This window comes from Thamnophis sirtalis, unplaced genomic scaffold (genome assembly GCF_051295495.1).
Source record: "Thamnophis sirtalis isolate CommonGarterSnake01/CBP01778 unplaced genomic scaffold, rThaSir2_p1.2 scaffold_7, whole genome shotgun sequence".
NCBI classification, from domain to species: Eukaryota; Metazoa; Chordata; class Lepidosauria; order Squamata; family Natricidae; genus Thamnophis; species Thamnophis sirtalis.
In genome coordinates, this window is record NW_028261387.1 from 14,832,940 (window position 1) to 14,857,992 (window position 25,053).

At 34.4% G+C, this 25,053-nt stretch overlaps 1 protein-coding gene across 1 annotated transcript in view; it reads left to right on the forward strand.

Moving 5' to 3' along the window:
- COL24A1 (collagen type XXIV alpha 1 chain) overlaps positions 1-25,053 on the forward strand; it is a 155,693-nt gene that overhangs the window by 76,111 nt on the left and 54,529 nt on the right. The window contains exons 21-32 of the mRNA XM_087719353.1: positions 3,787-3,840; positions 4,814-4,858; positions 7,517-7,570; positions 8,000-8,044; positions 12,481-12,534; positions 13,425-13,478; positions 14,279-14,332; positions 15,166-15,219; positions 17,689-17,742; positions 18,462-18,506; positions 18,603-18,647; positions 24,071-24,124. Coding sequence (XP_087575479.1) covers positions 3,787-3,840; positions 4,814-4,858; positions 7,517-7,570; positions 8,000-8,044; positions 12,481-12,534; positions 13,425-13,478; positions 14,279-14,332; positions 15,166-15,219; positions 17,689-17,742; positions 18,462-18,506; positions 18,603-18,647; positions 24,071-24,124 — 612 coding nt within the window. The remainder of the gene's footprint in view (positions 1-3,786; positions 3,841-4,813; positions 4,859-7,516; positions 7,571-7,999; positions 8,045-12,480; positions 12,535-13,424; positions 13,479-14,278; positions 14,333-15,165; positions 15,220-17,688; positions 17,743-18,461; positions 18,507-18,602; positions 18,648-24,070; positions 24,125-25,053) is intronic.

Here is a 25,053-nt window from a genome sequence, read left to right on the forward strand (position 1 = left end):
AACATTTTGACTTGCATAAATGGAGGATATGTTCTTTAATTAGAGAAAATTGGTGGCTTACATTTGAGATGAACATTACCTAAATGGAAAGCTTTTACAGAGTCCATTATCAGATGATCCCAGGCCTATGTGAAACTGGAATTGTTCATCTTTAGTACTCCCAGATGTCACGTACTGACTGAGGTTTTGTGGAATTCTTTTTTCTTGGAAGACTGTCTTGCTAAACTCTTCTTTTCCTCATTCTTCTCCCTTGAAATTTATATATAAATATAGCTTCCAGGAAAGCATGACAAAGCCTTTTATATTAACACTAATGTAAAATGTTGGCTCTTGGCAATGAGACAATTTCATAATGACATTTTCTTTCCATCACTGTCTTCCCAATTCACCTTGTAAAGAACATGTGGGAAACTGTTTGGCTCTTTTTTTATCAATCCTCTAATGTACTATAATTTATTTAATTTTTAAAAGATTATTTGGGCTGTATTTGTTCCCTCCCCCCCCCCCCCCGGTTGTGCTTTTAGGTAATATCTCTTGATTTCTGCATCACAAGAACAACATCATAATGAAGCAGCTTACAGATTTTGTATCAAACATTGTGGCATTAAGGTTACATATCTTAACGGTTAGATTACTGTAATTCGTTTAAAGCATGTCATTAGCACCATTGTGTTTGGTAACTTTGTTGCAGATTGTTTCTACATAGGACAATGGTAGGTGGGTCCCACTCAAACTCTTTTCAGTGTTGGAGGTCTGGGAATCTGGGTACTCATAGATCTGCTATAGATTGGGATTAAGCATGTGAGTCCACAGATAGCTTTCTCTATTGGTTCTCTACATCAGGGGACCAGTTAGGTGCAGTGGTTAAAGGCATCATTTTAGAAACCAGGAAAATCTAGAACAGTGAAGAGGGGCTCTGGTCACTGTTACAGGTTTACACATCGTATCGGTGATCTGGGAAATTGCTACAAGATCTCCTCTCTCCTGTTTGTAGCAAAAATCGAGGGAGTGATCCATCTGCTGGGTGGGGCAGATGAAACAAAAAGGCTGTGCAAATAATTTAGTTGGTAGTCTATAGTCAAATCTATCGTGTATGCATTCTGAATTACTTGTTTATACTACATCTATCGAATTGATGGATATCTATTACCACCGTTTGATTCCTTCGACTGACTGAAGTGAAGGAATGGCATTAGCAATTAGATTTATATTCTGCTTCACAGTGTTTTACAGCCCTCTCTAAGTGGTTTACAGAGTCAGCCTATTGCCCCCAACAATCTGGATCCTCATTTTAGCAAGCTCAGAAGGAAGGAAGGCTGAATCAATCTTGAGCCTGGTGAGATTTGAATTGCCAAATTGGAGGCAGCCAGCAATCAGCAGAAGTAGCCTGCACGCTAACCACTGCATCACCGTGGCTTAGTGAAAGAAGGGAAAATGGGGGATAAACGAAAAGCAATGCTAGCAGTATCTAGCTCCATTTTGGCATAAAGGCAGCTGGATAACCTTGAGCCAGCTATTTTCTCTTATCCCAAGAAGTGTTTTTTTTTAAAGTCCAGTGTGATCTTTCCCAAGCAGGGCATTTCATTTTATTCCTATTTTTAAAATATCAGAAAAGAAGAAAAGCGACCTATGTAATGATTACAAAGCATTTGGAACTATCTCCCCGTGGAGATTCGTACCCTCACCACCGTCCAGACCTTCCGCACAGCCCTCAAGACCTGGCTATCCCATCACGCCTGGGGATAAGATCACAATCTGTCCCCACCCGAATGAAGAATGAATGTCGTGTACTATTTTACTCTTATGTATTGTTTTATGTTTATTGTTTATACCCCCCTCCCTATTTTATGTAAGTCGCCCTGAGTCCCCGCGGGGAAAAGGGCGGCCTATAAATATTAATAAAATATCTAAAAATATCTAAATTCTATAAATACTGTAACTGTTGTTTTTTGTGACCTATGCTAATACCTTTCGTTTCTTTTAAAATGTATTTATGAATTGAGACTGACAGAAGAGTGCTAGAAATAAAATATGTTTGATCTAAAATCTTGTTAAATAATCTTCACTGACATATAGAGCTAGCGACTGAATGGGTACCGGTCAAGAACAGAAGGATGCTTCTAGCTTTGAAATTCTGTTAAATGACTGTTGGTTTCCTTTCCAAATTACTTCTTTCTACAAATGACACATACAGTATATGCACCACAATGTTACGTAAATTCCCCATTAACTTGGTAATAGAACCAATAAAGTTTCTAATGTAAATGGACAGAAGAAGTGATTTGATTTTTCCATTTTATAATATCCAAACATTGAGTCAATGCACTCTGGGTTGTATAAAAACTATTTAAATCTCTGCTCGAGCCAAAAGACCCATCCACAGATGAGATGCTATCTGCATTGCTTGGATTATGTTGTAATCTGAGTTTCCTACTCTCTTTCACCTCTGCTATGTGGTGAACATTTAATTTAATGTAATTCAGTTCATACCACTACTGTCACAGAGATATACTTCCATTCGGGGAAGGCTAGATCTTATGAGAAAATACGAACTATTGAATATCATGGTGTTTTACTTTTGAGTCAACATCAGATATGGTATTCTACCAGTTCGGATCAGTTTGCCTGAACCGGTAGCGGAAATCACGGGCAGCCTCGCCCACCTGCCCTGGCTCTACGGCATCCCATTTAGGCCCTTTTTTTGCCAAAAGTGCGCGGAAGGCTGAGTGCATGTGTGGTGGTGGCATGTGCTCACATTTGCGAACCGGTAGGGAAGTAAGTGGATATCACCCCTGGTCAACATGTGAGTGTAGAAAATTTCACAGAGGTACCAGCTAAGTTATTCAGACATTTATTAAAATAAGCCTTATAAAGTAGAAAGAATAAAGATAACTCCTTGATTAAGTGAAAAAAACAATACATTTCATCTGATTAATGCAGAAATATTTTTCATCAGCTTCAGTGATTATAAAAACAATTGTAAATTAGGTTAAGCTGTAAAAACTACTCAGGAAAATGGGGACCCCAGAATATTTTATGGCCCTCTTGACAAAGTTTGATACAGGTCAGGACACAATATGGACAGAACATAGTGAAATGCTGGTTCCAGGTTGGTGAAGAAGTGGGACAAGGTTGCATACCTTCCTCTTTTTTAGGCTATATCCATCCATCCATCCATTTATAATTCTTCTTAATGTTTTTTCCATAGAGTAAAAACAATGCAAATTTTAAGATAAGGAAAATAGAAAACAGTCATAGAAAAGTGAAAATGAAATAACCCTAACTTTTATATGATGCTAAAACATCTGTGATTGCTGAGCTCACTTATTTATGATATACACTCTTGACTTCAAATGTTATTGCTGAAGTGCTGCTAGTGGGAGATGATGATAAATCCTTTATCTGTTGCTGTTTTTATGATCAGAATCCGCCCTTTGCAGCTGCTTTCCCACCTGCAGTACGAAAAATAAAAATTAATGCATATGTCTAATCCAGGATTAATGGTTTAAGCAGGAAATGATTACAATTTAATCTCCATTTAAGTAAAAGCTTTTAAGCTTTTAACACATAATTGGCATGCATGTGTACATAATTATATGCATATTGTACTTTTACAGAGACGCTCAAGTGAGCCTTAATTGCCTTAATAGTTGAGGCTTCCTAAGAGAAACAATTACAACATTAAGAGGGGAAATATCAATTAAAGTTAACATTTCTTAACTTTAATCCTCTATGCTTTTCGTCATATTATGCCTGTCCATTAATCTTACGATTTATGTTATTTAGGGCTTTCTAGGTGACAGAGGTCCTCTCGGTCCACCTGGTCCCAAAGGAGTTGAGGTAAGGTGATTTTTCTCTCAACAGCCCACTTTTGTTTTTGGAACTGGGATCCAATCCTGTGTGATTGATCTTACTTTTAACTTGGAAAGTTACTACATTTTTCTCTGGCAAACTGTGGCCCATCAATAACATACTTGTTTTGGTGGCACCTGTCTGAACTAAATCTGATATCTTACACACACTAGGAAGGACTATGTTTTGCATTCTGTAGAATAAATATATTAATGTATAAATTAAATAAAAGCTATGTGTATTTTAATGCCCATCTCTTAAGAGAAAAGAGACATCTTTTCTTTTAAAACTGAACCCATAGAAGTCTACCTAAAGCATCCTAAAAAAAACACAATTTACAATTAATTAATATTCAATTAAGCAGAGTTAGACATGTAGTATTATGTACCTGAATTTGCAACTATCAATGCACAAAGAAATATTACATGTTTCTACCCAGAAATAAGTCCTACTGAATCCAGTGAGATTTACTCCTATATAAATATATGCTTATGACTTAATCGTTATTCTGTAATCTCTTAAATTTAAGTATATAAGGTAAAGGTTACCATTCGCACATGTGTGCTAGTCATTTCCGAATCTAGGGGACTCTCTGTTTCAAAGCTGAAGAGCCAGCGCTGTCCGAAGACATCTCCGTGGTCATGTGGCCGGCATGACTAAATGAGAAGTGTCACGGAAAGCTGTTAACTTCCCACCAAAAGTGGTTCCTATTTTTCTACTTGCATTTTTACATGCTTTCGAACTGCTAGGTTGGCAGAAGCTGGGACGAGTAATGGGAGCTCACTCTGTTACGCGACGCTAGGGATTTGAACTGCTGACTTTTCTGATCAACATGCTCAGTGTCTTAGCCACTGAGCCACCGTGTCCCTTTAAGTATATACATAGCCTCATTAAGATGTTCAGGGTTACATTACAAAGATTTGTACAGTAAATGCAAATGATTGCCCTTCTTTTGCTTTAGGGAGAAGAAGGACCTATTGGGCCAGTTGGAGTAACTGGACCAAGGGTAAGTAGTGAAAAGGATGGAAGGCTGAGTCAACCCTGGCAGTGAGCAGGAGTGATCTAATCACTGTGCCACCATGGCTCTATTTTATTGTAAAATTACATTAACAAAATCTTTTCAAGTCTGAAATGTCATTTCCTCCCATCATCTTTAGAGCCCAATAAATTAGGGAGGGTTCCTTCTGAGACATTTGCCACATCTACAGTCCTGCAGCAGGCTAAGATGTCCCTTATCCAACCACTTCCCTAGTCTCTCACTCAACATATCATTACAGTACCTTTCTCTCACATTATAGATGGCATGGAATTTTTTTTGTTGCAAAAATGTTTTCTGCAGGCAGTATACAAATTACTGCAGAAAATTTCATCTTCATTGTATATGAAATTCTTTTAAACATTAAATACAAGATCAATGCATTTCGGATCTTGTTACTGTTGTAAAGTTAATGTCTGAGTTTTTTGTAAAGTACTTTTTGAAGTCCATCCTTCAACTGATATCAAATCAATTTTTTCTGGTTTTTCATTAAAAAAATATCAGGTGTTTTTGCAGGACTTGATGTTACGCTTAACTTCTATAATTTCTCACTTCTTAATCTTAGAAATTGGGATTCCTGATATTTGTAATCTAAATTATTCACAGGAAATTGCCTTACCTAGTCCATTATAGAATAGAATATGACTATATGTTTCACTGATTTTACTTTTATTTACTTTACTAAATATATTCAGTCCAGTTTTCCTCTTAGGATTTCCTACCTTTCTATGTACATTTCGTAAAAATATTACTGGTATACATTCTTGGAAACCCACTATCTACTATTTTCACATTGATTAATGTTTCAAAAAGCATATCATTTTATAGATAACTACCCCAATTGAATTAATTATCAATATTCTTCTCAAGTTCTCTTCCCTTCTTCTTACCCATGACTGAAATGCTCTCAGCTGGAATTCAGATTCTTTCTCAAAGAAAGTTGTGCGGTTTAATATATTAATAAAGTATATAAATTATTTGTACTGTAGAATTTAGCAGTCCCTGGCATAGAATTACTTATTTTCTTATTTTATAAAACTAAATAATAAATGTTTTACTTATTTGAAGTTACCTTTCTCCGCTCATTTATATTATTATATCTTAAGTGACCCTAAATACTTAGAGGTATTAAAAGAAAAATAGATAATTCATCACAGAGGGATATTCTCAAGGACACAAAATTAATTTCAGTCCAGGTTTAAAATATTCACATTTTAATGTTTCTCATTTGGGGCTTCTGTCAGGTTAAAAAAATGGATTATAGTTAATCTGTATTCTTGGCATCCCCAAATCTAACTAAGAAGGATTGCCTATTAAAATGTTTCATTTTTTACAGTTAATGTAAAACAATTTGTATTTTTGAAAAATGAATGAATTTGAGACATGCAAAGCAGTAGCTGAAGCAAGATTTGATTTATCGTTATGAATTTCTGTTCTGAAGTTGGAAAGAAGTTTGATCCTTCACTGCTTTGGCGTTCAACTCTATTTTCAGATTAATAGTAGTTTTATTTCTAGAAATTCTTAGTCCATGTATGTGCATCTGTTCCCATTGTCAGTTAAATGAACAGAACTTTTTATAATTAGAAATGTAAAACAAAAAAGTTAAATGTTTTATAATAAATTCCACCCACTTACCTTTGAAAGGCTAACAAATAGCCCTTGAGTGAATTTTTTATATTTTCCTTTAATTTCTGATACACTAAAAAAGACCACTACTTTCAATTTTAAAAAAATAATGTAGTTTTGAAATCATTATCTATTTTTTAATTAAAGCTAATAAAGTGCAAGATTTAAAATGCCGAGAAAGAGAAATAGACAAAACAAGAATGAATTGAAAGGTAGTTGTAGAAACTCTTGGGATTTTCAACGTCTAAAAGCATATTATTCAATGCCTTAATTTTGTATTGTCAGAAATGTCCTTTGATTGGTCCATATACTTCTTCAGCCTTATCCAAAACACATTTTGAAATCTTACATTGGTGCAGATTTAGTCCAAACTTTAACGCTTAGAGCAATTGTTTAAAAAAAGATTATTTAAAAAATGTTCATGAGTAACTATTATAGGGTTATTGCTAGACAGTGTCTTTTGGGTAGCATCAAGAGGATAAAGCAGTCACAATATAGTGAACATTATAAAACACAAAAAAAGTATTGTTCACAATAGATTATCTATCAGAACAATATTTTATAAACCAGATTGTACATGAAGTGTAGCTGCAATTATGGTATTTCTATTAAGATAGGGCAAGATAGGTAGAATAGACTCTTGAGTAACAATTTTTTTACAGAGAACCATTTACGGTAGGTCTTTTTCTGAGAACTGATATTTTTTTTAAATTTCTGCCCCATCACACACAAATGCATATTCAGTGCTTCAGCAGTTAAAAAGGTACATCATTTGTGAAGAATGAACAGGTTTTCCACTTACAATACATAACTGCAATTTTTCTCTAGATATTTTTGTTGAAAGAAAAAGCAAAGTGACTTTATATATACAGATGGCATATATTTTGTCCCACAGTCACTCCAACGGGTTGTATCAAGCACAATGCAACTCTAATTATCAGTAATTTAATGAAATCTTTATTTAAAAGCTTTTAAAAACTAGACTTCTTTGTTTTAATATAGGGGAAACCTGGAAGGAAAGGTTTTGCAGGTGAACCAGGACTAGAAGGCCTGAAGGTAGGACTTAAAATTATTCCTGATATTTGCTCTTGTTAAATTAAAAAGAGTCAGAATTTGAATTTTATCAAATATTTATCAAATTTAGACATCATCCATCTCCCTCACAGAGAGACTCTGAGTGATGTAAGAGTAAATGGTTTATTTGTGCATAGTTGTAGAGGAAAGCAGAGATAATGCTGGTGAAGGAATGCAAGAATTGTTAACAGATAAAAGACAATATATGAGATTTCAGCCCTTCAGGGAAAGGTGAGACTGTGAAAAAGATTTGAGTTAATTTGTTATGTGGAAATATTTTAGAGAAGCAAACAATCGTTTTCTAATGGTTGGTAAAGGTTCTGGAATACAGAAAACAGTGTAATCTATACATAGTAGGAAATATTTAAATTTCTGTATTGAAAATAAAATCTTACATTTTTAAAACAATAGGGAGAAACAGGAGACCAAGGAGGTCTTGGGAAAACCGGTGAAACAGTAAGAATACACTATTTTCCATTTCTAAATGGATGCATTTTCATTCTTCTATAATTGCTTAGTTATGATTGCTATGAATTTAATTGAAGCTTGATATTCTTGTCAAAATTCAGCTGTAACTGATAAAATGAATCTTTGTAGAATACCACACCCTTCCCAGTAATATTCAGACTGTTTAATTTTCACATGTAAGAAATTAGAGTTCATATAATTTGCACTACTGGTGAAAGAAAGAAATGCATGTTTGTGAGCTCAGTGGAAATTCTATGTTGTGGATGGAATACTCTTTATATTGGTTTTAGTTTCGTTCATTATATCACCGTATACATTTTTGTCATAAAAATTATAATACAATTCATATATCTTATTCAATGAATATATATTTCCGTTATTAAAGTCCTATAATATTCTTTTCTTTCATTTTGTCTTGAAAAAAAAAGGGGGGGCATATAATGTAAGGTTACAGAAAAACTGATTTGGAAACTGACATTGAAATCATACATATTAACTCTGTTTTCATTTATTATAAACCTTTAGGCATTGCCTATGATTAGTCTCAGGTTTCAGAATTTAAATTATCTTATTGGAATGCTCATTTTTATTTGAACGAACATGGGGTTTCTTTTCCCCCCTCTTTGCGTCATTATTTCTTACATTTATGACTTATTTAAAATTTATGCATTTCTTAACAATTCCTCTGTGCTGTATATCCACATATTAGTGAGGCATGGAAGATCTTAGGTATGAATGCCTCACTACATTCATTCAGAAGATGGATTAGTAATGTACCCAAAGGGAATGCATCCCACTTATATTGTTAGTCCTTTTTTTCATAGAGAGGGAAAAGAACCTTTTTCCTGAAAAGTTAATATTGCAAATGGCTTTTGAATAGAGAGAACAATTCTGTAGGATTCTGAGGGTACCAAAACTAGAAATATTGCTAGTGATATTAAACTAACAGTAGTCTATGTTATTGAATGTAATACAGTTTTATTATGGAGTTGAATGACCTGGTTCATACCACATGTTAATCCAGCCAAGATTAAGTTAAAGGAATGCCTGGGCTGTCACCTTTATTCCAATCAGCCCTCATGACTTTTTACTTTCCTGTTGCTAAGGGTGGATTCCAAATTTGGTTTGCCTCGTTTCTGATCTTAATAAACTGGAATTTGATGTTTACAGGTTTTGTATTTTGCTAATCGGAAATGGCAGTCCCTTTGGATTTGAATAGGACATTTAATCATATTAAATCCATGGTACTATGCAGAAGCAGAATAGGTTGGCAGCACACAAATGCTGGCTAACCAGTTTTGGTTGCCTTGGTATATTGTTCATAAGCTCTCAATAAGTTGATAAATTATTCTAAGGGTACACCGTAAGTAATTTTTGCAGTTAAAGAAGATCTTAAATGATGTCATCATCATTACTGTTGGACTTCAAGTAGCTTCTATATTTTTTTTAATATGTTTGCTAGATGTAATAAGGCCTGAGATAAAATTAATAACAAGGCGGTGCCGTCATATGGATTCACGCTCTACATATCTTTAAACCAAACATCAGAGGTAGATTGTTGCTGGTTCCGGTAGTAGCGGTGGCAGGAGGCTCTGCCCACCTGCTCGGACGCTTCTTCGCATGAGCAGAAGCATCCCGCTTGCGCAGGGGAGCACACCTGAACCGGTAGTAGAAAAATTAGTAACTCACCGCTGCTAAACATGTCTTTTTATTGGAGGTTTTTTGAAGGATTCCATAGTTGTTACGGGAATACCCTCATCTTCTGAAGAACTGAATCAACTTTTCCATTTTGAAACCAGATTGCTACTTAGACCTAATTAATATAATAATCATCATCATCACTCCAGAATGATGCTCTTTTTAGTCTAGAGAAATTTACAGTATTTATCTAATATTTATTTAATATTTAATAATTTATTATTAGGGACATGATGGCTTAGTGGATAAGATGTTGAGCTCAATCAGAAAAGTCAGCAGTTCAGTGGTTCGAATCCCTAGCACCGTGTAACACAGTGGGCTCCCATTACTTGTCCCAGCTTCTGCCAACCTAGCAGTTCAAAAGCATGTAAAAATGCAAGTAGAAAAATAGAAACCACCTTTGGTGGGAAGGTAACAGCGTTCTGTGTGCCTTCAGCATTTAGCCATGCCAGCCACATGACCACGGAGAAATCTTTGTACAGCACTGGCTCTTCGGCTTTGAAACCGAAATGAGCACCGCCGCCTAGAGTCAAGCACATATGTGCGAGGGGAACCTTTACTTTTTACCTAATTTGCATAATATTTTCTCTAATAATTAGTTTGATTAAATCTAGTACATAATCAAGTAATCAATTTACTTGTTTAAAAAAAAACTGAGCAAGAGCAGAATTAAATTAGCAGGCATGATCCAGAATAAGAACTCCATAGAGAAGTGTTTAAGGCAATACAGTATTGATGACTCAGGTGGGAAAACAACTAATCCATTTTTTGTTCAGCAAAGAATCCGTACTAGGTAGGGGTGAAATGCTACCAGTTCTCACCGGTTCGCTAGAACTGGAAGCAAAAAATGCTAAGGTTTGCCCGTGACACTCAGCTGTGCCGAGCGATTGTCGGAACTTTCTCCCCCACTTTTTAAAGCATTTTTTCCTGCTCATTTGAGCGAATTGATAGGAAAAAATGCTTTAAAAAGTTTTTTAAAATTGGCCATGCCCACCCAGTCACATGACACCCCCACCAAGCCACGCCTACAGAACCGGTGGCAAAAAAATAGATTTCACCGATACTAGATACTGATTTATTTCACTGATGGAAGAAAGCTTTATTGTTAAATACTTGCAGGCTCAGAGCACCTTACAATAATATAATTGTTTTAAGGTTTTGACTTCACCATATTCCTTCCATTTAGTAATATCAGATTCACATGTGTGATTTTATTCTGGGTGATTCCAAATGAAAAGCTGATTCTGGGTGAAAGGGTTACAAAATACTTTGTCCGTCATTCCATTCTCTTTTTGTGAAATGTATTCAAGGTCAGTAATATTGCCAGTAGGGTACCTTTACAGTTAGATTATTTAATTTATGAAAAATCTCAATCGTTTTGGTGGAAGATTCCATAGAAATTATGCATTTGACTATAATTCCTTCTTGTGTGAAACCTGTTCATAAGGTAATTATTCCTCATAACTGTTCTTGGTATTCAAGATCCTTCTAAACAAATTGTTTTTTTGTTGTTGTTGTTGTTGTTGACATGAAACTCAGTCAAGGAGTTTTCTCAACAGGAAAAACTATTTTGATTTAACATATTGGTAATGCATTACTTTGGCTAAGTATAACATCTTACAATTGAAATGGGTTTTTTTCCTGGCTGGTACAATTAGGGGTTTCATACAGAATCAGGAGATCTACTTATACAATAGTTAGTTAATTTAATAAGAATGAAAAAAGTTCCATTGAGCAAATTTGTAGAACAAATTAGAGAAAGTGTTTTTGTGCCAAGAAAAACAGTGATTTAAAGAACTAGAAAAAATGCTTCAGTCTGAGCTACTGTAGTACTGTATACTGGCATGTACAGCTAAGTTTCAGATTTTAAATTATTAACTGGTAGAACATATTATATTATAAGCAAGACTTTTCTATCGCTGAATATAATTCAAAGCAAAAATGTTTTTAAATATTAAAAAATAAGATCGGAATATTGTATTTTTTCACCCCTAAAAATAATATGGTTGATAAAAGGACTGTTATTATATTTGGAAGCATTAGAACTCATTGCCAAAATGGCAAACATTTCCCAGGTAACTGATTTCATAAATTTCACTTCACCTTATACAACTTGTGGATAATAGCTTAAATATTACAATATTCTGACTTATAGCATCATATCACATTAAAGGACCATAAATAAACCTGTCAGCACCATGATGTTGACTATTGTTAGAAAGACAAATATCTGAAATTGTCCATGCTGGCTTAGAAATTTTAAAAGTTGAACACCTGCTATACAGGATCCTGGATCCTGACTATGGCATGGGAACAAATATGATTGTGAAGTAACAACAATCAAGTTTCCTCCTCCTCCTCCTCCTCCTCCTCCTCCTCCTCCCCCTCCTCCCCCTCCTCATATAAATAAATATAAGCTGCTGAGATTCATCATAAGATCTCTGGTGGCATAATAGTTAAAAGTGCAATATTGCAGACAAACGTGCCCACATCCTGGAGTTTGATCCTGACAGGACTCAAGGTTGACTCAGTCTTCCATTTTTCCAGGTTTGTAAAATGAGGACCCAGATTGTTGGTATATGAAATAATGCTTACATTATAAATTGCCCAGAGAGTGCTATAAAGCACTATATGTGGTATATAAGTCTGAATGCTATTTCTATAAACATTGACTATAAATGATAGGCTACTGGATTATATGCTTTTCCATTTCTACTGCTCTTTAGGGACCTATTGGCTCACCTGGAGAAATTGGACTATCTGGGGGACCTGGTGAGAAGGTATACTATAAGAAGCTAGCTGATAATTAATGTAACAAGAGTAGCACAAGTAATATGTACTGTACTGTGCATTACAACTGGTGTTCTAAATTTTGTTCAATATGAGAAAAGGTTATTTGTCATGATAGAATCCTGTGATTAGATTCTGTAGTTTTTTACATTATTGTACAAGTAACAGATGGGTTCTGTAACTAGAAAACGTACTCATTTTCTAGTTGGGAGAGTTTGCACTACTTGAAATTTTATTTCATGTGTAAACATAACAGCATGCGTATTCTCTAAATCTGTGTTGGAATTTAATTGTGCAAAAGAGTAAAAGTTACTCCATGTTGCTTGCAAAAATGTTACTTAAAAATAAAACTACAGCAGATTTTTAAAAAATGGAATGAATATGTTCCAAGCAGACGATTGATAGAATCTGTCAACAAATAATACAGTTGGGTTGAAAGTCACTCAGTCCGTTAGGATCCACATTTTTAATGACAAACAATGGTATGGTTTTCATGGGGAAGAGAGCATCCATCTTGTCCTTCCTGGGTTAGTTAAAACCTGTTTTGAATCACACACATTCATCCCAAAATGGGGGGGAAAACTCTAGCGATAAATCCATTAATGGAGACAGGAAAAAGGTTCACATGTAGGCACAAAAGTAGTTACTTAGCTGCTACTGGTTTTGTTTTCCATTCCTGCAGAAGCTTAGAAATGAGCTTAGAACCAGGTGTTACCATTCACACCACCGTACTGAATATTTATTTAGGTATAGAAGTTGTATTTTCATTATTACAAATATTTCAAAACTGGATATGCAATTCTAATGTCAAAAATCAAATAAACTACTATATGTAGGAACTGTATGTATGTATGTATGTATTTGTTTATTTACTTTTAAGGGAGACAGAGGTAATCCAGGCCCAGTGGGCCCTCCTGGAGAAAAAGGTGTCATGGTAAGCAAATCCAGGGTTAACTAAGAAACTATTGGCTAATGTTATTTATTTATCTTACATTAACAAAGCTTAAATAGAAAGTACATACTTAAATAGTTACTGGAAAATTCCTGTCTTTACTAAGTATTTAAGGTAATCCTGTTTACATGTAGAGGCATTTGTATGAAACAGTCGGCAAGAAAAATGAGTAGCTATTACATCAGTAATTGTAGGTCTTAATATTATTCATCTTTCTTAAAATATATTGAAACACTGCATTATTTTTCAATGGTAGGTTTTTGTTTATGTTAACTCTGCATTGACTATTTTTTTAAAATACTATCAGCAAAAAATATAGCTTAGGTTAGTCATAAATCACTGAAAATCAAGCAAAAATCTCTATTTTAAAGTTAGGACTTTCTGTTTGAGAAGGAAAGTATCTGAAAAAGACAGCTTGAAATAGTGAAGGGGAATATTATAAAATTCCCTGAAACGTAATTTGGAAGTTAGATCAAAGGCATGTTGTTTGACTTCACAGATATATTTCTGTAGAACTAGTATTGGTCCTATTGAATTGAGAGAGAGAAATCATTATTTTCCATCAAAATCAAATATATATGCAAATGCAAATACATATAAGCCTCTAAGAGGCTTGTTAGCATCCCAGTAAAAGTTTTCTTCACTAATAAAGAACATAAGAATTCTGAACACAGCTCTGAAATTGTAAATAAGAAGAATGCTTTTGAGGGCATGTATACAAGCTGAAACAAATGTAACTATATATCCATGTATCAGCCATATTATATTTATTTCTATTTCAGGGATACCCAGGTCCACCAGGTGGCCCTGGTGATGTAGGGCCACAGGGACTACCTGTAAGTATAAAATATTATATTTTTGTACATCTCCACATGAGTCACATCTCCATTAACCTTTACGTTTAAGTCTTTTCATAAGCAGTATAACTTTAGAGAACAATTATTCAGCCAAAAGTAGGGAATATTAAAGGCATGAGTCCAACCTTAAAAAGCTTTTATATCCCAGTGAGTTCAAAATAAGATATTTAAACCAGGCTTAATTTCTCAGTGTAATGGGAAATTGAGAAATTGATTTGCAGTCTTTCCCTATAAAACTATTACGGGGGGAAATGAAACTTTTTGGGACATTGTATAGCAGTAAGAAAGAAAGAAGGATCAGGAATTACTTCTCCTGCCAAAGTGAAATCTCCACGTAATTCCTAGTGGATCTAGTCCAGTGATTTTTGTTTTTTGACACAGAGGTCAGATATTATAACAAATAAGACATGTATCTATGTGAGCATATGTGTCTGTTAATTTATCATTTAAGGCCTATCTGTTAGAAAGTAATGCCATGGCTGATATGTTATCTCGTTCAAGTTGCTGATATAATAAATTGCCTCTCATACAACTTTACTCTTCCATATCTGCAATTATGATGCAATTGATAAAGTATTGGACTGGGACTAGGGGAGATTAAGTCTTTTAAAACCGCTGAATGGCTAAAGGGAAATTTTAGCCTACTTTAGAGAAAGCTTCAAAAAAGGGCAATGAGAAAAATGGGTGACCGTTTTCTGGTCTGGCCTTTGAGGTTTTTCCTTTTGGGAGGAAAGTTGGTAACAAAATATGATACATAAAAATAGAAGTTTGCTCTATGATAAATATGTGTGTCATTTTTATTTATTATTTAGGGACCTCAAGGAGCACGAGGACCTCCTGGATCACAGGGTTCTAAAGGTCGAAGAGTAAGTAGTATGTTTATGACCACTAAAGTATGCTGTGTCTTTGTGTGTGTGTGTGTTTGTGTGTGTGTGTGTAGATAGATAGATAGATGATAGATAGATGATAGATAGATAGATAGATAGATAGATAGATAGATAGATAGATAGATAGACAAAGAAAAGAAAGGGAAAAAAGAAAAAAAGGGGAGAAAAACAATGTTTAAATAAGAGACTTCTGATCTTAATTGTAACAAGTATAAACAAACTTACCATTTTTCCACTCCTTAAACAATTCATACACATCTTTCCATAATCTTTCTCTTATCCATTCACAAATCCATGAATAATTAACCTTCCTATCCAGATGTCAGCAAAAAGACCATAAGGAGGGGGTCATAGAATGTTATAAATATATGTCTTATTTTAATCCTGATCAAATCAATCAACTTTGTATTCCTTTTTTTAATACTTTTAATAATCGTAGTCCTTAATTCATTGAGATGCTCTCATAGAATTTGATTTCCCTTCAATTTTTCTTTCTCCCATCAGGTTTTTTTCACGTTTTTAACAACTGTCATTTTTAAACCTAGCAAAATTATCCAGATATCTTGGCTTATTATTTGTATTTCCATTTTGATCGCCAAGGTGGCGCAGTGGTTAAATGCAGCACTGCAGGCTACTGCTAGATCAGCAGGTCAGCGGTTCAAATCTCACTGGCTCAGGGTTGACTCAGCCTTCCATCCTTCCGAGGTGGGTAAAATGAGGACCCAGATTGTTGGGGGCAATATGCTGACTCTCTGTAAACCGCTTAGAGAGGCCTGAAAGGCCTATGAAGCGGTATATAAGTCTACTGCTATTGCTATTGCCATATATGTCTTACAATCCAGAATTTCTTTATTTTCTATATTTCTGCATCAGGCAATTGTCATTTATCCCATTAATCCTTTCACATCTTTCATTTCTTTTTAAAAATCTTTTGTAAATGATCCATCCATATCAGCAAGCATTGTTACTAACATTGTAGCTATTAGTTTCTGACCCCATTCTTCAAAAATCTCCTGAAATGTCTAAATGTTATAGCATTTTCTGTCATTTTATAGGAGCCATAAAAATGGCTTGTCTCTTTCCCCCTTCCTTCTTTCTCATGCTTTTAATTGTTATTCTCCTGTAATACTTTATTTCTAAAATTGCAAAAACTCCAGGTTTTAAAATGAATTTTCCAATAGACTAAGCAATTTATATTCCCATAAAAATACTGTTTATTATTTCCCAAACTTTAGCAAAGTCCTAATATTCCAAAATTGTCTGGTCCCTGAATTCATTTGCAACTTTCTTAAATTAAGACCTCCTTATATTTTTTGCCATTTATTTCAATTTCTTTACATTCTTTAAGCTATTAGTTTGTCCTTTGTATTGGAAAAAAGATTAACTCACAAGATGTTTTTTTCATACTTGCTGCTTTGAATTTCTCTTTCAACTTTAAATACATTTCAACATTTTTTGAAATGTATTAGGATTAATGAATCTAGTTTTCTTAAAAGTGTGGTTGAGAGCTTAATGACTTCCTTCATCTTTTGGCACTGAAATCCACGGGAAACTACTGTGTTATGATATCCTTGCAAGGAGTTGCTGTCCTGAGCACAATCCCTCATTCTCTCCTCTATCTGGAGAAGTTCTGTTAGACTGGGCTTGTCATTCAGTCTGTCAATCCTTGCCACATTACATTTCCAATCCTGTGGAGACATCTAGTTTCCTCACCCAGAAGTAAGAATAATTTCACTTCCAAATTGATCATTTATGTATGACACATTCCTATTCCCTTACAGTCAGGACCCCTTTGGGGGTCGAACGACCCTTTCACAGGGGTCGCCTAAGACCATCGGAAAACACATATTTTTGAAAAAATACAGAAAACATAAAATAATTCTATGGTTGGGGGTCACCACAACATGAGGAACTGTATTAAAGGGCCGCGGCATTAGGAAGGTTGAGACCCACTACCTTACAGAGATAAGGTAGCTAAGGCTGTGGAAAATAAATTTCATTGGAGTTTACTTACTGGAAAAACAAAAGATCTTGAGAACTTCAAGAAGGGAATTGCACTCTAGCAATTTCTATCTTGAAAGGCACATCTTAAGGTGATCATGGCTGTGGGTCAAATAGAAAAGTAATGGACAAGAAAAAGAGAGAGTAATGGGATTGGCAAAAATTGCAGAGACTGATTTCTCATGTTTTTATTCAAAGGTGGTGTTTATTATCTCTTACAATTTTTTTTTAAAACTCCCAATGGATTCTATATGCATGTATGGGAAAAATGTAGTAAGTGATAGGAAAAAAATTACAAAATGTCCTCATTTGGATCCAATTAAATTCTGTGACTTACCATGGAAGCAGTTGCAGATTTTGTGCTTAAATTTTATCTTATGAATCCTTAGATGCATATATGTGAACCGTTGCATCATTCCTGACTGTTTTTTGTTTTTAATTCGTCAGGGACCACGAGGCCAAGATGGTCCTCTGGGAGAACAAGGGACAGAAGGTATTAAGGTAAACTTAAATTTCTTACCTTTGCCCATGGGTGAAATGTAGCAGGTTCTGACAGATTCTACAGAACCAGTAGTTGAAATTTTGAGTAATTCGGAGAACCGGGAAATACCACCTCTGGCTGGCCCCGTCCCCATCTATTCTTTGCCTCCTGACTCCCACCTAATCAGGAGAGAATGGGGATTTTGCAGTAATCTTCCCCTGGAATGGGGTGGGAATGGAGATTTTGCAGTATCTTTCCCCTACCACACCCACCAAGCCACGCCCACAGAACCGGTAGTAAAAAAAAAATCAGCGCTGCTTTTGCCCCAGAAAATGACACATGATGCTGTTAGATGCATGTAGTACAGTACCATATAATCTTTCTGTTATTGGGAACTTGACTTTTTGTCTCTGTTATGTTATGCTATGTTATGCCATTTCCTTCTTGGTATCTTATGGTGTCTTCATTGCATCATCCAGACTAAAATAAAGGCTGACCTCACTGTAATTTTGACCAAGTAATAGTTTATTTTTAGTGAGTTGCTTTGATATTTTTTTCTAGAAAGTGGTATAAAAAGGAGTAAAGAAATAAATAGTACCTGCAATTGTTTCTGTGGTTGATGACCAATTTTCCAATAATTCACGATGAAAAGAATGTCAATAATTTGAAATTTAGATGAAAAATTGTCATTTTTGAATACAGTGTACATTAAAATAGCCCTATTCCTTCTTTTTCCTAGGGAGAAGTTGGTGACCCTGGGAAAAAAGGCATTCCTGGTCTCATTGTACGTTGCATTTTTTTAGCATTCAAATTTAAGGCATCAATTCTGACAATATTTTTGAAATAGAATTGACACATTACCTCCTTTGTCTTTACACAGGGAAAAGCTGGAATCCCTGGAGAAAGAGGCAATCCAGGAGCACCAGTAAGTTCCTCATGCTTCGGTGAAAGATTTATTTTTTTATAATTCCATTCTGCTTCTCACATAATACATTGAGTTAGATAGTAGTTGAGATCACCTAACATGAGCTGGATTTAAATTACTCTGATACAAGTAACTATTGTTTAATGACTGCCTTTAGAAGTATTTGCAGTTGTGATGGTGATGAAAAAGTAACTTTGCAACCAACCCTCACATTTGCAACTTTTGCAAGTCTATAAAACAAATGAAAGCTGAAGTAAGATCATGGGCACAGTCACAGTTTCATTTCAAAGTAACTACTTTGTTTAATGATCAAGTTGCTAGTCCTAATTGTGGTTACTAAATGAAGAGGCCCTTTATTAGAAACTAGTCTAGTTTTCATTCAAATAACCATAAGGGTTCTTTGGGGCTAAAACTAACTTCCCTGGCCAGGTGGATCATATGAACATTATGTTACACTTTTATATTGCTAATGTAAGTAAATTGAACATTTGATATTTCTAATAAAATTCAAAGGAATTCCTGCAAATGTGTACGAATTCTGTCCTGTCAAGTATTACAGATTTTTTTTTCTGCAGCAATTCATATTTCTCTTTTAATTTAAAATGAATGGAAAACAGGAGAAGAATCATAACACTTGTTCCTAGAGCCGAGGTGGCGCAGTGGTTAAATACAGCACTGCAGGCTACTTCAGCTGACTGCAGTTCTGCAGTTCGGCTGTTCAAATCTCACCGGCTCAGGGTTGACTCAGCCTTCCATCCTTCCGAGGTGGGTGAAATGAGGACCCGGATTGTTGTTGGGGGCAATATGCTGACTCTGTAAACCGCTTAGAGAGGGCTGAAAGCCCTATGAAGCGGTAAATAAGTCTAACTGCTATAACTGCTATTCCTTCCCCATAGCCCAAGTCCAATCAGAATTACTTTCCTGATCTTTGAAAATAACAGCTTTAAGGTATTACAGGGGAGGTGTTTAAAGTATCTACATATAGCACCCAGAGCAGAATTTAGTTTTGATATAATAATTGCAGTGTCTTTTCTCCCATTGATGGCTGGTTAGTTAAGCTTTGGCAAAGACTGGAAAACAGTGCAGCCCAAAGTCACATTTCCTATCTAAGTTTTAAAATGTATAATTAAAGACATAGGTAATGATGGCAGCTATTACTGTTATCAATAATATATGAAGGCATTTATGTAATATAATTTATCAGATCTATGTAGCTCCTGTACATAGAGGGTAAGTACAATAATGCCACTGGCTCAGGTGACATTAATAGTAGCATTAGATAACAGAGAGCATGTTGAAGAGATGATAAATTCCCTGTAGTTTCTTTGATTGAAGAGATGATAAATTTCCTGTAGTGCAACAACTTTTTATTTTGTATTCTTTCATTTGTAGGAAATAAAACATAAAGACAAATCAGTCAATAACACTGTAGATTAAATGATTAAACTAAATTTCTCAGTGTTATATACAACAACAATACTTTCATATTGTTGTATACAACAATACTTTCATAAGCAAGCCAAGTTATACTTAATTTTTAAAAGTAAAAAGAAATATACAATATCTCTAAATAATACTAAAGTAAACATTAAATACACTTCAATATTTGATACACAGCCTGAACATACATCTGAAACTGATCTGTGCTGCCCTGTTATTTGTACAGCAACTGGAAAAGACCAAATATATATTTTTCCTTTACCAAAGAAAAAATAGCATACTTTTTGAAATATGGCCTTAAGAACATATACTAAGGTGTAAGAGCACGTGGGAGCAGATAGAATCAGGGCTCTGAAGCAGCGACAAGAACTTGGAAAAAGGTGGGACAGGAGCTAACGTCACAACGGTACAACGTGCGATCTCGGAGCTCCGAGATCACAGTTGATACTTTTGCCGCTGGACGGTCCTTTTGGACCTAAACCGTCCCAAAGAGACAGTGACAGGGAAGACATCTTGCTGATCTCAGGGACATTGCAAAGTCCCTGATTGATCCAAGAGAATCTCTTTTTGCCTGCCACAGAAGGGCAGCCAAAAGCTGCTGAAGTTGAGACAGCTCCTCAAAGGGAGGAAAGCGGAAAGAGAAAGCGTGTCCATCTGGTGAGGAAATTTTATTGTTATAAAAGAGACTGCCCCCCCAAAAAACAAAGCTAAATTAAACTTGCAAAGAAAAGAAAATAAGCAGCGAAATTAAGCTATATTGGACAGTGTGTTATTCTTTTTTTTTTTTTATGGATGGAAGTTTTGCAAATATTTCCTACTTTTAAAGTGAAAGTATTGGTTTTTCATCTTCTATTTCTTTTTTTACCTATGGATTAAATATTTTTCTTTATTTTTATAATATTGGTTTGGATGGGGTTTTTTCTCTTTATTTTTATCCATTTAAGAATTTTGTTTCTTTTAAGCCTGGAATATAAAGCAGATATAAAAGGAATATAAAGAGGGTAGCAACATCAGAGGGAAAAGAAATTACACTGCCACTTGGAGGGTGGAGCTTGAATCCTGGAAATATTGCTTTCTCTTTTTTATCTTTGATCATTTTGACTTTACACTTCAAAGGCTTCAGCTTGTTTACAGAAGAGATAAGGAGAAGAGCATGGGTTGTTTATACAGGTGCTCTTTAAAGGCATCTGGAGAGAAGTGAAAACAAAATCTTGTTTTGAAACTAGAGTGGCAGTGTTCACTAGTTGGAAGTATGGCACAACACCAAAAAGAAACCATAACATTACAACATATTATGTTTGAAATTCAAAATTATTAGAAACAACAGAGAGAATTGAGAAGAGATTGGAAAATATAGATTGTAATGCAGTAAAATTCGATGGAAAAATTGAAGATATCCAGCAAATGGAAAAAGTGGAGGTTAGTCTAAAAACCCAAGGGAAAAATGAACAAAGAAGCAAGGTAATTGTGGATACTGACAGTGAACTGAATGTGGTTGGAGATGGAAAGAGTGGAACATGGAAAGAGAAGATAGATGGAAAGGAGCTCTACACCAGATTTCAAGGTATAGAAGAAGAAAAAAGAGAAGAATTGATGGATTCAAGGAGAGAAACTTTGACAAAAGCACTACTGATAACCAAAGATAAGCTGATTAAAGAAGCTGATGGAGGGTCTCGAGATTTTACAAGATATGTAAAAAGTAACAAGTTGCGAAGAGAAGTCCACACAAATTTGATTAAGGAAATAACCAGAAGACTAATTCTACAAATGGCAAAAGACATAAGACTGCACTATTACTGGAAAGACACAGGTCGAGACATGAAAACTAATAAAATACTAGTCAAATTTAGTTAAAATTAGAGCATTATGTTAAAAATGAAGTGATAATGGATATAGTTAGATAAATAATTGATAATGATAACAATGTACACATATGTATTGGATTGATAAGAGGAAATTTGGTATAAATTCTAATTGGTGATCATGAAAGGAAGTTTAGAAACTCTGTTATGTATAAAAGCTTATAATATTAAAAAAGAGTAAGTCAAATTTAATTAAATGAAGAACAAAAAAATAAATAAAATGAAATGATGATGGATATTGTTAAATAAATGATTGATAATGATAATAGTGTAATATTTGTATTGACATGATAAAAGGGAAATTGGATATAAATTGTAAACAGTGATTAAGAAAGGAGGTCTAGAAACTTTGTTATTAAACATAATTAATTTTTATTTAGAAAGTGTTATAAAGATGCAATGTTGCTTGATGATATTGAAAATAGATAACGGAATGCCATCATGTGGTTTTGCTTTACATTTTGGAATATTTTATAAAAGGGACGTAAAAACAATCATAGTCATATGAAGATTGAGGTATGGTGATAGTAATATATATAAATATATTTGATATAAAATATATAACTTGATATGAATTGTAGGTGATGACTATTGAAGGGTTGCACGAAAGCTTTTTGTAACCAATTGACACACTTTTTACAATTTGTAATGGAAAATATTTTTGTGATGTTTGTTGTGTTTTGTATGTTTGTGTTTATTCAAAAATAAAAAATTATTTAAAAAAAGAACTTGGGAAAAGATATAGCTTTGTTAACTATTCTTTTGTACAGACATATGCATAATCTAGAGGAACTCTTGAAAGTTTTAGTGAATTGCAGATAACACAACCATCCTACAATCCAAACTATGGCAGTAGGGGGGGATATTTTTAGTTCTAGAATTTTGTGCAAAATTTATTTCATTCTATACTACAAATAAGGCAGCATTTGTAAGCCAAGAACAAAGTATTGTATATATTCCAAAGCAAATCTCTCCTTATACTCCAATTTAAAATGCAGCTTATATAGGGGTCAATTTGACGTAGTAGTTAAGACATCAGGCTAGAAACCAAGTGACCATGAGTTCTAGTCCTGCCTTAGATAGGAAACTGGCTCGGTGAACTTGAACCAATCTTTTCTCTCACCCTTAGGAAGAAAGCAATGGCAAATGAGTTCTGAAAACCTTGCCAAGAAAACCTAAATTTTCCAAAATTAGACAAAAATGTTAAAAGCATGCTGAAGTAAATCAGAAAAATTGAGTCTGTCATAAAAATATGAAGTGCCCGAATAAATTTACAGCATTGAAAAGATAAACGTGTTCTGATTTATTTGAAATACCTGTATGAATGAAAATATCTTTGTCTAGTGTCGAAATGGCATTAATCAGATGTCAGCAAATCTCCCTGGGTAAAGCATTGCAGAGTTAGAACTGCTACTGGGAATGCTTCATATGTAATTAGATAGTTTCCTACCATAATGAAAAACACACGCATTTCCTCTACAATGTAGCTAGCCATGCTTCTGGAGGATAGTATCGTACTTCTTAAACAATATGACATTTTACATGAATCAGTTTTGAATGACACGGAAATAGTACTTTGGATCTCTGCCATATACAAGAAATGAGATATATGGAATATTTTTTTCAAAGCATATCTTAATGTTGCTAAGCTTTAAAATTAAGTTCCTTTTTTGTTTTCAGTGGTATATTTTCTAATTTGTTACATGAAAAGGCAGCGTCAAAAAGATTGGCCATTCTTTCGTTTCCGTCCCTAAATGATCCTACAAGAAGGCCATCCAGACTGTAGCAGTTATTTGTCATTTTTCATATATATTTATAGTATGCCTTCATATAACTACAACAAAGTAAATGTCATTGAATTCACTGTAGTTTATTTCACAGATAAAGAAGATTTTATCTTTAGTTTGTATATCTTAACTTTTCAAAGATGATTTAGGATACCGCTCACCAAAACAAATTATTTACTAATTCATAAATCACAAGTCCTTAAATGGTAGAAACAAAATTATTGGACTAAAAAAAACCTTAAGTGTCATTGAAGATGTTTTATGAATTGCATTTTGGTCAATTTATGAAGTTTTGACATAAAATTTAAGTAGCGTTTTGGTTTTGTGTTTTCAGGGTTTGCCTGGCCTTCCTGGAAGTATAGGAGATACAGGTCCTTCGGGTGAACCAGTAAGTTGATTTCCTTTCCTTTCATTTGAAATGTGAAATATAATTTCTTGGAAAACATGTGTCTTGTTGTACTGTAATTAAAGATATATTAAAGAAGCACCTTTGTATTTAGGTTGAAACTGTGTGGCTCTTAGTAAGTCTCTCTGTTCTACAGAATAAAGTAATTTCTTTATTTTTTTAAGATGGAAGATTGTCCTCTTAAACATGTCTGTGAAAGTCTGAAAATCATGAAAGTGGTTGAGAGAGGAAGACTTGCATTCATTTATTTTTTTAAAAATCCCTTTTCTAGCCTTTTCTGTTCAGCTTTTACTTCATCATTCAGATATTGCTTATAGAGAACCCATATGAGACCTTCTTTTATTCCCAAAAGATTACCCAACTGTAGTACATTTATATCAAGTATAAATAATATAACACATACCTTCTGTGCTGCAATTTTACCAGTTCACAAATATACACCCTCCAAGATCAGGATTTAATCTAGAGTGTCTCAGGTTTCTATAGTTAGCTGGTGTGATTGTATAATTAATTTGGTCTCAGATATTTTGTCTTTATGACAAGCAGTTGTTGAAGCATCTAAATTTCCTAGCCTAGACAAAAAGGCTATATACATTGTTGGTGATAGGTGGCAAGTATTGTCTGCTAATTGTTCAAACCAATCTAAGAGAAATTAGGATACCAGCAGAAAGGTGCAGTTTGTCTCCACTGACCTTTAATTTCAAAAATCTGGTGTATTATTTATTTGTGCCATTGGGAATAGTAAAGGATTGGTCTTTGGCTCATTGCCTCGCAAGAATGCCTGTTGGCAATTATTACACATGGGGTTTATTTTTTTGGCTGATAATATGAAAAAAAATTACTGAAACAGTTTCAGTTTCAGAAAAATCTTATTGTTAAGATTTACAGATATAAACCATTGCCTAGATTCA